Source organism: Triticum aestivum, chromosome 6A, assembly GCF_018294505.1.
Source record: "Triticum aestivum cultivar Chinese Spring chromosome 6A, IWGSC CS RefSeq v2.1, whole genome shotgun sequence".
In the NCBI taxonomy this organism is placed as follows: domain Eukaryota; kingdom Viridiplantae; phylum Streptophyta; class Magnoliopsida; order Poales; family Poaceae; genus Triticum; species Triticum aestivum.
Window position 1 is genome coordinate 611,585,764 of NC_057809.1, and position 18,663 is coordinate 611,604,426.

Below are 18,663 nucleotides of genomic sequence, written 5' to 3' on the forward strand. Positions count from 1 at the left end.
AGCAACATACTAAACGATCGGGTGCTAAGCTAATGAAATGGGTCATGTCAATCAGATCATTCAACCAATGATGTGACCTCGTTAATCAAATAACAACACCTTGTTCATGGTTAGGAAACATAACCATCTTTGAGTAACTAGCTAGTCAAGTAGAGGCATACTAGTGACATTAAGTTTGTCTATGTATTCACACATGTATTATGTTTCCGGTTAATACAATTCTAGCATGAATAATAAACATTTATCATGATATAAGGAAATAAATAATAACTTTATTATTGCCTCTAGGGCATATTTACTTCAGTCTCCCACTTGCACTAGAGTCAATAATCTAGATTACACAGTAATGATTCTAACACCCATGGAGCCTTGGTGCTGATCATGTTTTTCTCGTGGAAGAGGCTTAGTCAACGGGTCTGCAAAATTCAGATCTGTATGTATCTTGCAAATCTCTATGTCTCCCACCTGGACTAGATCCCAGATGGAATTGAAGCGTCTCTTGATGTGCTTGGTCCTCTTGTGAAATCTGGATTCCTTTGCCAAGGCAATTGCACCAGTATTGTCACAAAATATTTTCATTGGACCCGATGCACTAGGTATGACACCTAGATCGGATATGAACTCCTTCATCCAAACTCCTTCATTTGCTGCTTCCGAAGCAGCTATGTACTCCGCTTCACATTTGCTGCTACGACGCTTTGTTTAGAACTGCACCAACTGACAGCTCCACCGTTTAATGTAAACACGTATCCGGTTTGCGATTTAGAATCGTCCGGATCAGTGTCAAAGCTTGCATCAACGTAACCTCTTACGGTGAGCTCTTTGTCACCTCCATATACGAGAAACATATCCTTAGTCCTTTTCAGGTATTTCAGGATGTTCTTGACCGCTGTCCAGTGATCCACTCCTGGATTACTTTGGTACCTCCCTGCTAAACTTATAGCAAGGCACACATCAGGTCTGGTACACAGCATTGCATACATGATAGAGCCTATGGCTGAAGCATAGGGAACATCTTTCATTTTCTCTCTATCATCTGCAGTGGTCGGGCATTGAGTCTGACTCAACTTCACACCTTGTAACACAGGCAAGAACCCTTTCTTTGCTTGATCCATTTTGAACTTCTTCAAAATCTTGTCAAGGTATGTGCTTTGTGAAAGTCCAATTAAGCGTCTAAAACTATCTCTATAGATCTTTATGCCTAATATGTAAGCAGCTTCACCGAGGTCTTTCATTGAAAAACTCTTATTCAAGTATCCCTTTATGCTATCCAGAATTCTATATCATTTCCAATCAGCAATATGTCATCCACATATAATATCAGAAATGCTATAGAGCTCCCACTCACTTTCTTGTAAATACAGGCTTCACCGAAAGTCTGTATAAAACCAAATGCTTTGATCACACTATCAAAGCGTTTATTCCAACTCCGAGAGGCTTGCACCAGTCCATAAATGGATCGCTGGAGCTTGCACACTTTGTTAGCTCCCTTTGAATCAACAAAACCTTCCGGTTGCATCATATACAACTCTTCTTCCAGAAATCCATTCAGGAATGCAGTTTTGACATCCATCTGCCAAATTTCATAATCATAAAAAGCGGCAATTGCTAACATGATTCGGACAGACTTAAGCATCGCTACAGGTGAGAAGGTCTCATCGTAGTCAACCCCTTGAACTTGTCGAAAACCTTTTGTGACAAGTCGAGCTTTATAGACAGTGACATTACTGTCAGCGTCAGTCTTCTTTTGAAGATCCATTTATTCTCAATTGCTTGCCGATCATCGGGCAAGTCAACCAAAGTCCATACTTTGTTCTCATACATGGATCCCATCTCAGATTTCATGGCTTCAAGCCACTTTGCGGAATCTGGGCTCACCATCGCTTCTTCATAGTTCGTAGGTTCATCATGATCTAGCAGCATGATTTCCAGAACAGGATTACCGTACCACTGTGGTGCGGATCTCACTCTGGTTGATCTACGAGGTTCAGTAGTATCTTGTCCTGAAGTTTCATGATCATCATCATTTGCTTCCTCACTAATTGGTATAGGTGTCGCAGAAACAGTTTTCTGTGATGTACTACTTTCCAATAAGGGAGCAGGTACAGTTACCTCATCAAGTTCTACTTTTCTCCCACTCACTTCTTTCGAGAGAAACTCCTTCTCTAGAAATGATCCATTCTTAGCAACGAATGTCTTGCCTTCGGATCTGTGATAGAAGGTGTACCCAACAGTCTCCTTTGGGTATCCTATGAAGACACATTTCTCCGATTTGGGTTCGAGCTTATGAGGTTGAAGTTTTTTCACATAAGCATCGCAGCCCCAAACTTTAAGAAATGACAACTTTGGTTTCTTGCCAAACCATAGTTCATAAGGCGTCGTCTCAACGGATTTTGATGGTGCACTATTTAACGTGAATGCGGCCATCTCTAAAGCATAACCCCAAAACGATAGTGGTAAATCAGTAAGAGACATCATAGATCGCACCATATCTAATAAAGTACGATTACGACGTTCGGACACACCATTACGCTGTGGTGTTCCGGGTGGCGTGAGTTGCGAAACTATTCCATAATTTTTCAAATGTACACCAAACTCGTAACTCAAATATTCTCCTCCACGATCAGATCGTAGAAACTTTATTTTCTTGTTACGATGATTTTCAACTTCATTCTGAAATTCTTTGAACTTTTCAAATGTTTCAGACTTATGTTTCATTAAGTAGATATACCCATATCTGCTTAAGTCATCTGTGAACGTGAGAAAATAACGATATCCGCCACGAGCCTCAACATTCATCGGACCACATACATCGGTATGTATGATTTCCAACAAATCTGTTGCTCTCTCCATAGTACCGGAGAACGGTGTTTCAGTCATCTTGCCCATGAGGCACGGTTCGCAAGTACCAAGTGATTCATAATCAAGTGGTTCCAAAAGTCCATCAGCATGGAGTTTCTTCATGCGCTTTATACCGATATGACCTAAATGGCAGTGCCACAAATAAGTTGCACTGTCATTATCAACTCTGCATTTTTTGGCTTCAACATTATGAATATGTGTATCACTACTATCGAGATTCATCAAAAATAGACCACTCTTCAAAGGTGCATGACCATAAAAGATATTATTCATATAAATAGAACAACCATTATTCTCTGATTTAAATGAATAACCGTCTCGCATCAAACAAGATCCAGATATAATGTTCATGCTTAACGCTGGCACCAAATAACAATTATTTAGGTCTAATATTAATCCCGAAGGTAGATGTAGAGGTAGCGTGCCGACCGCGATCACATCAACTTTGGAGCCGTTTCCCACGCGCATCGTCACCTCGTCCTTTGCCAGTGTTCGCTTAATCCGTAGTCCCTGTTTCGAGTTGCAAATATTAGCAACAGAACCAATATCAAATACCCAGGTGCTACTGCGAGCTCTAGTAAGGTACACATCAATAACATGTATATCACATATACCTTTGTTCACCTTGCCATCCTTCTTATCCGCCAAATACTTGGGGCAGTTCCGCTTCCAGTGACCAGTCTGCTTGCAGTAGAAGCACTCAGTTTCAGGCTTAGGTCCAAACTTGGGCTTCTCCTCCTGAGCAGCAACTTGCTTGCTGTTCTTCTTGAAGTTCCCCTTCTTCTTCCCTTTGCCCTTTTTCTTGAAACTAGTGGTCTTGTTGACCATCAACACTTGATGCTCCTTCTTGATTTCTACCTCCGCAGCTTTCAGCATTGCGAAGAGCTCGGGAATAGTCTTGTTCATCCCTTGCATATTATAGTTCATCACGAAGCTCTTGTAGCTTGGTGGCAGTGATTGGAGAATTCTGTCAATGACGCAATCATCCGGAAGATTAACTCCCATCTGAATCAAGTGATTATTATACCCAGACATTTTGAGTATATGCTCACTGACAGAACTGTTCTCCTCCATCTTGCAGCTATAGAACTTATTTCTGCGAGCATGTACGGTTCAAAACATAGGTGACGCCGTATCCTGACTCGCGGGGCCCAGTGGCAGCGGTTGGAAGCGGTACGAAGTGGAAGTGAGATCATGAATCGTGCACACCTGCAATCCCTAACCCTTGCAGAACCCCCAATCACACACTTCTGCCGACGGCGGCTTTGCGGCGACTATGGCCTGGTGCCTGAACAGGGCCACGAAGCCCTTGAGAGAAGAGGATGGAGGAGGTGGGCGGCGTCGGCGTCGGCTAGCGCAATGTGGAGGAGGTGCAGTCAGACCTCCCAAGCAGAGATGGCAGGCGCCGGCGAGCCATGGTACAAAATCTCGTCGGAGGTGTAGTACAACCCCCCAAAAAATCCCCGCTGGTGCTCAACCCCTTTATTTCTCTCACTCTCGTTGGTGCCCTGTAAATGAATGGGGAAGTATTCCCTTTTTAGGATGAAGAGCTCCCGGATTTTGATTTTGGGTGAGTGCAATATGAGGTCTGTTGCTGGATAATTGCATTTTGGGGGTGTCAATATGAGGTCTGTTGCTGCTCACTGGTCATTTCTTGTTGTTGCTTAACTAGTTCATAGTGAAATGTTTTTGCCCATGAGATTTTGCAAAGGATTTCAGGGTTCGCTAGTATGTGGAGTGGGTGGACAAACCATGGGAATTTATTGGTGAGTCAGCTAGCAAGAATTTGATCCTGGAGAATTTAATCAAGGAGAAGGAGGCCAAGAAGGTTGATGAGAAGGAGAGGCACGGACTGGAGAAGAAGCTAGTAAGTAGGATGTATAAGGAGAGGTATGAACTCACTTTCTCTATGATCATCAACTTCTTTGTCCACAATCTTGTCAAACAAATCATCATCACCATCTTCTGCATCAAAATCACTATCATAGAACTCCTCATCCGTTTCTTCATCACAATTATCCTCTTGTCCCTCTGCCTCTCTACTCTCTCCTCCTTCCATTTCTTCAACAACATGACCAACACCTGAACTGGATCCTTCACCAAAGTACATGGACCTCCTAACTCTCTTCTCTCTCTTCTGTTTTGGACTATTAGGATTTTCTGAAGACCATGCAGTTTCTTTTCCCTTGCTAACTTTTGATGGGGTTATAATTCTAGGCAGCTCAGTAGCTCCATCTAGCAGCACATCATCTGTGGTCAGAGTTTGCCAAGTATCACCATGGTCAATAATCAATAGAGAATTTTTATGCTTAGTTGTTGCTGAAATCATTAACAAGATATCTGCATCACACTTAATCTCTTTCAGTCCATCGGCTACTGACTTTCCAGGCTGGCACCAATAGACATCATGCTTGTCCACGGATCTGTCATAACCTAGTTGCTTGAGAAAATCATCAATCCACAGTACTGACCAAGTGTCACTATCACAATTATCAAACCGGTCCACTTCATAGTCCATATAAGTCATGTTGCAGTCACTTCCAAAAAAAAATCCTCTGTGGCGTATTTCGACGGTGAAAAGGCCATCAAAAGATCCTGCAATCAAATATACATCTTGATTTGTCAAACCAATTAACACAACTCTATAATGCTACAAACTATTGAAACTGACAAAAAATTAGTAAACTAATTATATTGTACTGTTAAGATAACTGAAAGTGTCCTCAAATAAAGTTAAATGTATATGGCAAAAATTTCAGTAAACTAATTATATTCTACAGTTAAGATAACTGAAAGTGTCCTCAAATAAACTTAAATGTATATGGCAAAAAATTCAGTTAACTGAACTGAATCTGTCCACAAATTCAGATTACTATAAACTGTTAATAATTCAGTTAACTTATGTAGTAGAAGAAGGCTCGCTTGTAGTTTGCATGTCTCATTGTACTCCCAGGTGTGTAATAAATATGTAGCTGCTCCTGTGTTGTCATCGTCAGTCTTGTGGCTGATGATTGCATCTACCGAGTAGGCTGACTAGCTTACAATTACAGGTTAAAACTTCTCATGGGTTGTACCATAAATCAAATTAATTATATTGCTGAGTTAACACATTGTTGTACCATAAATAACTATGTACTAAATCTGTCCATAAATTCAGATAAGTGAGTCTGTGCGTAAATTCAGATAACTGAATCTGTCCACAAATTCAGATAAGTCTGAACTGTTAAAAATTCAGTTAACTCATGCAAGCCATACATTCAGTTATGTGCAGAGGTAAATCAACATTAATTTGATGTATGAGCTAACACAGTGTTGCCCATTTCACCTAAATTTACATCTCCACGCTCTATTTGACCAGTACATATGTTCTTCCTGTCTGTCTTTAACAAAATCGGATGAAGGAACCACCTTTAAACCCCCTGTTAAACCCTGGAACGAATCTGCTCTTTTGCCCATCTAATCCTTCATGGATGAACAGATACTCAAATCACAGCACACACGAAACATACGTGTAAAATCAGATTACCACATCATGATCGTTACCCTTTTAGCCCTAACCTAAATAGGGTCAGAGAGGGGGCAGAGACGGCACATACGAGAGAAACATACGAGAAAGGAACTCACCATAGTGTGGTGCGTCCACGCCGGGCAGCCGACGCCGAGGCTCGCCCGTCATCGCCGCCACCCACCGTGCTGGACTGTCGCCACGTTCGTCGCCGCCTCGAGTTGATCGGGAAGAGAAGGAAAGAAAGAAGGCGTACGAACAGGCGATCCCAGGACAAAATCGCAAAAAACGAAAAAACTGCCTTCTCCCGCCGTTTCGGCATTTTTTTCTGGGAATCGGTATGAGGTTAGGAGTGTTTCTGCAAAACCGCCACGCACCAGCCACTTTCCTACCGCTTCCAGCCGCTGCAGCTGGGCCCCGCGAGTCAGGGTACGGCGTCACCTCTGTTTTGAACCGTACGTGCTCGTAGAAACAACTTTTGGCATCACTTTTTCGTATTTTGCAACATCAGGCACCAAACTGCACATTGTAAGCAACTTCATGTACCACCAGTGCATTTACCTCTTTTGAGAACTTTCGATCAAGATACAATGTAGACCGGGGGACTGAATGAGCCATAGATGACGGCCCACAGGAATACCTAGAGCGTATTTAGCGAGGGTTTTTTAAATTGATTTAGCGAAGCTTTTTTTTTTGGAGCGAAAGATTTAGCGAAGCTATGTGCCTTGAAATTGGAAGATCTTTAGTGGGCCGCATTTGAGTGTTCTTCATAGCCTTACACAGTTGTGTTGAAATGGGCCTATGGGCTCAATTGTGTACCTTAGCCCGAGCCCAATCTTAATCGGTCCACCAGAGGAGATATATGCACATACATCGTCTGCCCTAACGCTGTCCCCTCCCCACCCACCCTCCGGCGGCGGCCACCGATCTCCTCCCCGGACTTGTCCCCTAAACCAGCTCCGCTCCAGATGCTACCTTCCAGATGAAGAAGGAAGATGAAATTCATTCAGCAGTCGGATTCGAAGAAGGAAGGGACAGGTGCCAATTTCGTTCTGTCTTGGGATTCCAAGAGGAAAAAGGAGCTGTTTTTGTATGTCTGCGTCGCGTGAGATAATAGTTAATCCGTCGGCTTACGGATTCTACACCGGCTTGAAGAGGATTCGAAAACCTCCTCCGTCTCCGTCTCTTCTTTTGGGATTGGGATCCGAGGAGGCTATATAATAAGATCAGGCTGGGCGCCGGCGATTGTCGCACACGGAGGGGTCATCCGTTCAAGATTCGTTTTTGTTTGTGTTCTGTTTATCCTCGCAAGTTGGTCTCTTTTGTCATCGCATCAACATGAAGTTTAATAGGGGTCGCCGCCACCGACGGAACGTAAGTCGGTGCTTATGTTTTGTTTCATTCATTCATTTTATGAAAGTCAATTTATCGATCTATCACCGATGACTAATCTTCCACCTCGCAAAATGCAGTCGAAGGCAGAAGTTGGTACTGGAGGCATGCTAAGCAAGCTGCCTGCCCATATACAAGCTTGTAATGGGGGCAAGCTAAGTGAGCTGCCCGCCGATGTGCTGCTCAACATTCTCGAGAGGGTGGGCACACTTGATGCTGTAAGAACCTGCATCCTTTCGAAGCAGATGCAGAAGCTGCCAGCTATGCTCTCGCAGATCGTCATTGATCTCAGCCCTCGTGATTTGTTTCAAAAAAGTGATGTCGTGGCTGATGTGACCAACAAGATTCTTAGTAGGAGGCCTCCACACATCACCATTCGCAAGCTGAAGCTCAAATTTGTCTTGAGTCCTTCTCGCTGTCTTTCCATCGGCAAATCCGTTGGCCTCGCCATGACAACTCAGAAATTTGATTCAGCTGAGTTTGAGATCATGACGCCGGTGGATTTCCATCTTTGCACTGATGCCTATCGCCTGCTCTTTGCTAAGCAGTTCAATAATTTTGTTCATGATTGTCCAGATGCATTTGCTGGTCTCACGCGGCTGCATCTACGAAATATGAGGTTTGGTGAATCAGACATACCCAACATCCTAAGCAATTGCAAGCGGCTGGAGTCACTGTCTTTCTTCATGTGTGGCGTGGGGATCGGTTCGGTTCTGCATGTGGAACACACTCAACTCGTCGAGCTTTTTATGTCCTATTGTGTATTCAAAACAGTGGAGCTCAGCTCTCTACCAAAGCTCCAAAGGATGACCTTTGGTGATTGGCCCTGTGATGAAAATCCGTTGGTTCTTGGTTTTGTCCCTCAGCTTTCCAAGCTCAGTCTTGCTAATCCAAACTTTTCAGGCAAGACCCACAACTTAAGCAAGCTGCTTGCTAATGCCCCTACTGTAAACGATTTATTTCTGGAGTTTCGAAGTGAAAAGGTACTCACTCTAATCATCTCTATCCCATTCTTGTTTATTGTATGATGTTTATATCTGACGGTAGTAACTTATGCATCACTTGATGATGCAATTTACTCACAACCTGCACGCATTAATACTTCTAATTTGTTTTATCTCTCCCAGATATGGGTTCAACCAGAATGCCCGAGAGTGCTTGCTCCTGTTCTCGCCAGATTACGGTTTGTGAATCTGGATCACCTTCCTGAAGAATGTGATATATCTTGGACAATGTTCCTTCTTGAAGCTGCACCGTCGGTAGAGGACCTTTGCATCACAGTATGGGATCATAAGTGCCGAAAGAAGTCACATGAGAGTTACTCCAAGAAAACAGAAGTGAAGTGGGAGGCATCTGATCCTGATTTTAAGCACAAGAATCTGGCGAGGCTAACTATTTACGGCTTCCAGTCCGATGGCAATTTCACAAGATATGTCAGGCGTGTTATTCAAGCTGCGGTGAATATCAGGAAGGTATCTCTGCACGACAGGAAGGCATGCAAGCTCTGTGCTGAAAAGTTTCCTCATGCTGAGGTTCGTCCTTCGGGTTATCCACGGACCAGCGAGGAGATGGATTCGTTGAGGAAGAAGATGGCAGCGGCGTCGGCGGTGGCTTGTCCTGATATTCACTTTTGCTCATAAACAGTTGATTTGAACATGAATGTGGTTGGAAGGAGCAATGTTGGTTTTCTGCAGTAATGTGCTCCCTCTTGTCCATAAAAGTAGACGTTTTAGACCAACCATACAAGTCTCTGAAACGTCTTATATTTATGAACAGAGGGAGTATCTCGTCTATCAATTTGTTGGAAGAACTCATTTAAATTCCCGACAAGTGAACGGATAAAATAAGCACATCTATGTTGAGGCCGCGCGTGCTTATGTTGAATATACAGTCAATATTCTGTTAATTTTTTTCTATCTTTTATTTTTGAGAGCCACTGCACTCGCTGTTTTTCATGGAAATGCAAACGCAAGCTTTGCTGCACAGTGGTCTGTTCCCAGCGGCCAGCGAGAGCAGTTCCTTGGGAAATGCTTTGCTGAAGATTTGCAACTCTCGATCAGTTCATCATCGATCTTTACACTTGTTTTTTTTTACCACGAGATGTACATGACCTGATGTGGGGTTAGCGTCTTCGCACGTTGGCTATTTGTCCAGAAAAGAAAGCTCCTGTTTGTGTGCACAGAAGAGATTTTAGTGCTTATTTACTTGACCGGCTATAGCTAGCACGGCTGTCCTAGTTCGTTAATTGTACTCAAACGACAGACGTTTCTGATCAAGGTGCTTGCAGGAATATATTTTTAGGAGAAAGGTATTTGGCGAACGTCCTGAAAATAGCGATATACTCCCTCTGTTTTTAAATATAAGTTTTTTCATAGATTTGAATATGGACTACATACGCTTAAATATAGACGTGTTTTTTTTTGAACAATCAAAGACAGTAGGAGAGGATCCTACTGACATATATTAATCAGGAACAGTTACATGGGGGGGGGGGGGGGGGGGGTTCATAAGCAATTGCTCATGATTCCTAGGATCAAAGTCACCACAAACCACATGGGTGTGGGGGTTTTGATCATAGAAATAGGATGAAATGAAATGAGAGTTACAATGTAGTGTCTAAAAACAAAGTAATGAACTCAGCCAAGGAGGGCTTAACCCTATGGCATAGAAGGGCTAGGTCAACTTTAAGGCGCTCTCTCCATGAGGCAAGGGTGTGTGGGACCCCCCCCCCCCCCCCCTAAATATTAGGCCGTTGCGTTCCTTCCAAATGCTCCAAGCAGACAACATGAAGATTTCCATGAATATGTGTGTTTGCCAGGCCCGACGCCCTGCATGGATGAGAGAGAGTCTGTTGCCAATACTTGGCCATGTGATGCCGAGAATGTCCCAACATTGTTGACTGAAAGGGCACCTGAAGAATAAGTGCTCAACCGTTTCTTCCTCTTGCTGGGTACATAATGAACAGTTGGCATCATCTCCCACATGATAGTGTTGCCTCTTTAGCATGTTTCTTGTGTTAACTCTGTCGGCCAGGAGTAGCCAGGTGAAGATCTTTATTTTCATCGTGCATTTGGATTTCCAGATCCAGGAGAAGGCATCATCGGCTACGACGTTTCGAAAGAAGAACTTGTAGTACTTGGCTGATGTATAGTGTGGTCCCCATGTGTAGGTCCAAATATCCTTTGTGGCGACGTCAGGCTCTGTGTCAGCACTAAATTCCTGAAGATGCCTGAGTTCTTCTCGCGCTTGAACAGAGAGGGGAAGATGAAAGCCAGATTGCACGTTATTGATCGCCAGAAAGCTTGCAACTGAGGCATCCTCCAATTTAGTGAAGGAGAAGGCCCTTGGGAATTCATCTTGGGTTATGTGTTCTTTCCATAAATCCTTCCAAAAAAGGGCAGTTGTCCCATCGCCAATATGCACCGAAGATATCCCGCGATATATGTCAGACAGGTTCATGACATCGCGCCACCAGAAGGAGCCGCATGGCTCCGTGGCATGCGGCACTTTGTTATTGTAGTACGTGGCCCAGATCAAGTTAACCCAGGGGAGGTCTTTTCTGTTGTAGAAATTATGAAGAAACTTCAGCAGGAGAGCAATGTTCTGTGTTTTGATGTTGATGATGCCAAGTCCACCATGGGTTTTTGGACGACAAACGAGATCCCAAGCAGCCAAAGAGTTGACAATCTCTCCCTGATCAGATTGCTTGCGTCACAAGCATCTTCTACGTATCTTATCCAGGTGTTCAATTAGCTTGGGTGGAAACTTCAATGTGCACATTGGGTATATTAGCATGGATGTGATCAGAGAGTTGAGAAGAGTCAACTTGCTCCCCTGGTCCAGCATGTAAAGAGTGGACGATAATTTGTGTTCAGTACGCTCCACGAAGGGCATTAGGTCAACCATGGAGGGCTTCGTAGTCCCCATGGGCAAGCCTAGATAAGTAAAAGGCATAGTGCCAATGTTGCATTGCCAAAGCTGAGCAAGGTGGGTTGCTAAGGCCTCGTCCATTAATGGGAATCAGCAGAGATTTACTGAAGTTCAATTTAAGCCCAATGGATTCAGCATAGTCCGTGAGGAGGAGTTTCATGTTCTTGACCTGCTGGGGGCAGGCTGGCATTAAGAGTATAGTGTCATCTGTGTATTGAATGACAGGATAATCAGTGGAGCCCCTAGCCGGAATTGGCAACTGGATTTTCTGTTGACGAAAAGCGTCATTGACCGCAGCTTGCAGAAGGTCAGCTGCCAGCACAAAAATCAACGGGAAGAATGGGTCACCTTGTCTGACACCTGCAAGGCAGGCAAACTGACGGCCCGAAACGCCATTAAGCAAAACGGAGGAGGTGCAATATAGACGTGTTTTAGAATGTAGATTTACTTAGTTCATATTAAAATCTCTAGAAAAACTTATATTTAAAAATGGAGGGAGTAGAACCAAATGATTAGAATCGCTCGGCCATGATCAATTCCCTCCCCACGTGTGGCCTGTTTTCTCTTTTTTTTTTCACGTGCTTTGCAAGCCACGTCTTCGCTTCTCTTGCAAGTCCAAGGTAAAAAGCCAAAAAAAACAAAATGCTATGAACCATTTAGTCTAGCACACATTTTTTCATTACACACAACACACGTTCTTTTCTTAGTCGCACACAACACCACATGCTACATGTATCTTTGTACTATTAGTTGTAACTCAAACAAATAGCGATCAGACCGATTATTCTACCGTTTCCCTTTACATTACACACTACTTCCTCCGTTTCTAAATATAAGTCTTTGTAAAGATTTCACTATGAACCACATACGGATGTATCTAAATGTATTCTAGAGTGTTGATTCGCTTATTTTGCTTCGTATGTAGTCCATAGTGAAATCTCTACAAAGACTTATATTTAGAAACGAGGGAGTAGTTCACGTGGCTTCACGATGTTTCTCCACATTCTCCATCGGGTCACATTTTTCTTTTACTTTTTACACTGGTTCATGAATACTCAACTTGAAGATATTGGGTATTCTCATGCGATAGTTATCAGACGGCTTGTACTATGGTTACTAGCCTGCTCCTGTCATAGTTATCAGTCAGCTCATGGTAAAGTTACCAGGCTGCTCATGTCATAAACACCATGGTAACTTTCACTCGGGAAAAAAGTGGTTCAAACATACCCCAGTAATTTTTGTATAAATATCATGATAATATACGCACCACAGACCTGATAATTTATGTAACTTTGACACAAAAATATATTATTGAAAAACATACCTCCGATAATTTATGTGTAAATAATATGATAACATACGCATCACAGATCTGATAACCTACGAACAAACACCATGGTAACTTTTTGACCCGGAGGGAAGGGGTGAAAACTTATCACCGGTAACTAATGTGTAAATACTAAATTATATAACAATATATGCACCGCATACATGATAACACACACCGCTGTAAATTTTTGACCCCAGGTTTTTTTATTAAAAACATACCCCCGATAACTTTTGTGTAAATAGCATGATAATATGTGGAGGCAGACGTTTGGTCTATAGGTGTGCATACACCCAATATGGAAAATAGTAATTAAATAAAAAATCTAAAATCTAAAAATATTTTGGAAATAAACTGAACCTTCCATTGTACTTGTGAAAAAATTCCCAAAAAGGAACAAAAAGAACTTTGATAATCAGATCCACCATCACCTGCTAACGCAGCACAGCCACCCCTCCTGATAATCCCTGATTTGCAAACACTTATGAAACAGTGAGTCTCTCTTTCACGCAGGGAAAAAATGCATATAGTTGCCCCCATGCTATATAAGAAACCAAGCAAAAATGACCCCTTTTTGCGAGAGAACTTTTCAATCTATTCATAATCATAACCAAGTCTATGGACCACCTAGTGACGGCTACAAACACTGGAGTGAGCCGAAGGCATGCCGTCATCATCGACCCTACCTCACCGGAGTCGAGCAAACCTTATTGTAGTAGACAGTTGGGGAAGACGCCGTGATAAGGCCCCAAAGAACCAGTGCAACAGAGCGGCAACCATCGCCGATGAAGAGAGTCCCAGATCAGAAAGATCAAACCTCTAAGCACACGAAAGAAGACGAAAACTGGATCCGAATAGATCCACCAAAGACCAGCACCAATCCCATGAGATTTGACAGTGACACACCTCCACATGACCTCCGACGATGCTAGACATACCATCATGGGACGGAAATCAGACATGGAAGACATTATTACTACTGAGGGACATCGTCACTGCCACACAGCCCCAATCAAGAAGCGGATATTAGTGATCTAAAAAGCAGATATTCGATTCTTTAGTTACACTAGTCAATGTGTATGTTCAATGCACGTTAATTTGAAAGTATATTAAGTGGATGCGGGTACTAATTAGAATATTATTTGCGTGTTATTATGTGGTTAGCACTATATTTGGCATGAAATTAACTGCATGTTAAACATATTGAGCGCTCGGTCTAGATCGTTGGATTGACATGATCTGATGGCCGAGATTAATTAGATCTCTCCTTTAGGTCTTTTTATATTGACATAGATTAGTACTAATGTAATTAAAGGTAGTAATAATGTAATTAAGCAGATATTTCTTTACGGTGATCTAGTTCAGTTATATGAATCTTTAGATCACTAAATTAGTGATCTAAAAAGCGGATATTCGATTCTGAGTTCGGGCTCAGCTGATCCCGAAATCATCACCACCCCCTAGCATGTAGATGTGTGTCGGTCTTTGTATTTCTGTCAGGTATAGCACATGCAGCTAACAGACCGTATAATTCGACTTGTTTACTGATGATGATGCCACTGCTGCAACAAGTAGTTCCATTTCTTCTTTGATCTACGGGCACCGATGGTAAGACAAGAAATGAAGATGAGAGGTCAACTAATTACGATGTGTACGCGCTGGGTGTTTTATGGATCAGCTGCAGTTGCATGCAAAATTGTCGTCTAAAGTCGTGGTAGTAATCTACTGGTGATGATTCATCTTGTTAGTACAACTTGATTAGGATGACACTCTGCAGCCGTGTCCTCCGTTGGTAAACAACGTGAGGGAAAGGGCTGGGGGACAAGTCTCCGAACATAAGGGTAGGCAAATTTAGGGAAATAAGAAGGCCGATATTGTTGATTTTGTTTGCCAAGAGCAGGTGCAACTTAATAAGTCTCCATGTAACCTCACGCTAATGCAGAATCAAAGTAGAAACGGATGTATCTATAGCAAAATCAGTATTCATTTTGTTGATTTTGTTGATTGGCTGTTGGGGAACGTAGTAATTTTAAAAAAAATTCTACGCACACGCAAGATCATGGTGATGCATAGCAACGAGAGGGGAAAGTGTTGTCTACGTACCAACGCAGACCGACTGCGGAAGCGATCACACAACGTAGAGGAAGTAGTCGTACGTCTTCTTCCCGATCCGACCGATCGAAGCACCGTTACTCCGGCACCTCCGAGTTCTTAGCACACGTTCAGCTCGATGACGATCCTCGGGCTTCGATCCAGCAAAGCGTCGAGGAAGAGTTCTGTCAGCACGACGGCGTGGTGACGATCTTGATGTTCTACCGACGCAGGGCTTCGCCTAAGCTCTACAACAATATGACCGAGGTGGAATTTGGTGGCAGGGGGCACCGCACACGGCTAAGGAACGATCAACAATAATCAACTTGTGTGTCTATGGGGTGCCCCCTGCCCCTGTATATAAAGGATGGAGGAGGAGGAGGCCGGCCAAGGCATAGGGTGCGGCCAGGATGGGAGTCCTACTAGGACTCCAAGTCCTAGTAGGAGTCCACCAAAAGGGGAGGAAGGGAGAAGGAATAGGAGGAGAAGGAGAGGTGGCCGGCCCCCTTTTCCCTAGTCCAATTCGGACCAAAGGGGAGGGGGGGCGCAGCAGCCTTTTCCTCTTCCCACTAAAGCCCATCAAGGCCCATTACTCTTCCCCGTATTCCCGTAACTCCCCGGTACCTCCGAAAATACCCGAATCACTCGGATCCTTTCCGATGTCCGAATATAGTCGTCCAATATATCGATCTTTACGTCTCGACCATTTCGAGACTCCTCGTCATGTCCCCGATTTCATCCGGGACTCCGAACTCCTTCGGTACATCAAAACTCATAAACTCATAATATAACTGTCATCGAAACCTTAAGCGTGCGGACCCTACGGTTCAAGAACAATGTAGACATGACCGAGACACGTCTCCGGTCAATAACCAATAGCGGGACCTGGATGCCCATATTGGCTCCTACATATTCTACGAAGATCTTTATCGGTCAGACCGCATAACAACATACGTTGTTCCCTTTGTCATCGGTATGTTACTTGCCCGAGATTCGATCGTCGGTATCCAATACCTAGTTCAATCTCGTTACTGGCAAGTCTCTTTACTCGTTCCGTAATACATCATCTCATAACTAACATCTTAGTTATTATGCTTGCAAGGCTTATGTGATGTGTATTACCGAGAGGGCCCAGAGATACCTCTCCGACAATCGGAGTGACAAACCCTAATCTCGAAATACGCCAACCCAACATCTACCATTGGAGACACCTGTAGTACTCCTTTATAATCACCCAGTTACGTTGTGACGTTTGGTAGTACCCAAAGTGTTCCTCTGGTAAACGGGAGTTGCATAATCTCATAGTTATAGGAACATGTATAAGTCATGAAGAATAGCAACAGCAACATACTAAACGATCGGGTGCTAAGCTAATGAAATGGGTCATGTCAATCAGATCATTCAACTAATGATGTGACCTCGTTAATCAAATAACAACTCTTTGTTCATGGTTAGGAAACATAACCATCTTTGATTAACGAGCTAGTCAAGTAGAGGCATACTAGTGACACTCTGTTTGTCTATGTATTCACACATATATTATGTTTCCGGTTAATACAATTCTAGCATGAATAATAAACATTTATCATGATATAAGGAAATAAATAATAACTTTATTATTGCCTCTAGGGCATATTTCCTTCATTGGCAGCGTCACCCCAAATTCAGTGGCTTACCCATAAATTGCGAGTAAAGTCCAACTAATATATGTCAACTCCAATGGGATTCTCATGTCTTGTTAGTTCATACTACTCCACGAAGAATAACCGTGTACCAGAAGGGTTGGGCGCTCTTTGCTGGGTCATTCGTGTTGTTGGTTTTCATAATTTTTATAGTTTCCCTATTTCAAAATACAAGGTGCAATAATTTTTATAAAATACGTACCTCCTTAAGTTTGACCAAATTTATAGATAAATTTTGTATCAATATTCATAATATCAAATCGGTCTCATTAGATTCATCATAAAATAAAAATTCATATTTTATTTATTTATTTATTGCGAGGAGCATATTTTATTTATTTAGAATCATGCATGTCGATGTCAAAATTATGAACCAAATCCAAAATAAAATACCTTAATCTGTGATAACTCCAAAACTAGAGAGTAAATGGTTAAAAGGGTAAATCCTAGTTAATGGCACATAATCCCGAGGATTAATTAGTACTCCCTACGTATAAAAAAATATAAGACGGTTTTTCGCACTATGACAGGGTCAAGCGAAAAAGTCTTATATCGGTAAAAATCGGAAACAAAAGGAACAAACGAAGTATTCAACCTCATTAATAGTGGAAGAATAAGTCGACAATAAAAAGAACTTAAGTTTCAATAGTAATTACCTATGTGGTAGTCGGACTTTGCAGCGCCAAGATCCATGACAAAATCAGCACACATGGCGTGAATCTCCGTGGCCTGATTTAGAAGGCGTCGAATTCCTTTAGGCCTTGCTCAACCTTGCACACATGGGTGGAGGGAGATTAAGGCCACGGCTCCTAGATTTTGCACTATAGCTCCGTCCGCCCCCAGAGCGGAGGGCCTAAGTCGCGCCGCAGGCCAAAATCCCCTCGATGCTCAAGAACAGGTCCTCGGCTGGATCCGTTCCGTTAGACGGAGATCGGCGCGGCGCACCTGGTAGGATTGAATCGTGGTAGAGATGGCATGGTTGCGATGCCTAGTTTATTTTATGGATGGGCGAGATCTGAAAGAAAGAGAGAGAGAGGCAGAGGCAGGGCCGAACGGGGAGTCTGCCTAGTTTATTTTATGGGGATGGATGGGCGAGAGAGAGGCTACAGCCCCGACCACGCAACGTTGCCGAACTAGTGCCAAGTCACTGGATGCTGGGGCCGTCTGATATTTGGCCCAGGAGTCGGTGAGATTGCTGATCAAGGAGTTCTTAACCGTGCTTTCCACGATTTGCAGACAAATGGCCCGGTCCCATCGATTGTACAGACTGCTCGCCACCACCCGATGTCTCCACTTGCATGGGCCCGTGAAAAAATGTGCTCCCTCCGTTTCAGTTTACAAGTCTTACGTGTATATATATATACTTAGGTTGTTAATTTTATCATTGTAATATAAACTATATAACACAAGATTATATCGTTTGAAAATAGAACATCTGAAAGTTATATCGGTATATTTTTTGTAATATATGATTTGTATTATGTTGATCAAATTAACGACTTAGAGGTATGCGCATGCCTTATAAACTGAGAGAGAAGGAGTACTCATGGACGCCATGTCACTGATCCACGAGAAACGATTTCAGCCGTTTGTTTTGATTGGTTTGTGCTTTCTCGACAGCTATATGTGCGTGTTCCCTGTTCGTGAATCTTGTCATAAAATCTTGGGTTTCGTCTTCCAACAAAACTCCAATTCTAATTAGACTTAACAAATCCGGCCCCTGCATTCGCTGATAACACAGGACTGTATATTTACACACCTCTAATTTGAAATCTCAAATTCATCCAATTCACGCACGTCGATCATAGGATACAGATTGTTTCAATTCAACAGATCAAAATAAACCAAAACAAACCATAGTTCAACAAAGCAAA

General features: G+C 42.9%; 2 protein-coding genes across 4 annotated transcripts; one reads left to right on the forward strand and one right to left on the reverse strand.

The window, feature by feature from the left end:
- Nucleotides 1-3,735: 3,735 nt before the first annotated feature.
- Nucleotides 3,736-17,897, reverse strand: LOC123129031 (uncharacterized). 3 transcript variants are annotated; one of them, XM_044549167.1, is made up of 2 exons: nucleotides 17,446-17,847; nucleotides 3,736-5,457 (listed from the first exon to the last, which is right to left on the reverse strand). In XM_044549167.1, exons 1-2 carry the CDS (start codon nucleotides 17,498-17,500, stop codon nucleotides 4,727-4,729), a joined length of 786 nt encoding a protein of 261 aa, XP_044405102.1. In that variant the 5' UTR covers nucleotides 17,501-17,847; the 3' UTR covers nucleotides 3,736-4,726. The 3 variants fall into 3 exon arrangements, 2 of the variants coding, with proteins under 2 accessions (XP_044405102.1, XP_044405103.1); XM_044549168.1 differs by lacking the exon at nucleotides 17,446-17,847 and adding an exon at nucleotides 6,487-6,765; XR_006463578.1 differs by lacking the exon at nucleotides 3,736-5,457 and adding an exon at nucleotides 10,265-12,065 and having other exon boundaries at nucleotides 17,446-17,897.
- On the forward strand, nucleotides 7,246-9,682 carry LOC123129030 (uncharacterized). Its single transcript, XM_044549166.1, has 3 exons — nucleotides 7,246-7,741; nucleotides 7,840-8,742; nucleotides 8,887-9,682. Exons 1-3 carry the CDS (start codon nucleotides 7,706-7,708, stop codon nucleotides 9,397-9,399), a joined length of 1,452 nt encoding a protein of 483 aa, XP_044405101.1. The 5' UTR covers nucleotides 7,246-7,705; the 3' UTR covers nucleotides 9,400-9,682.
- Nucleotides 17,898-18,663: the final 766 nt, after the last annotated feature.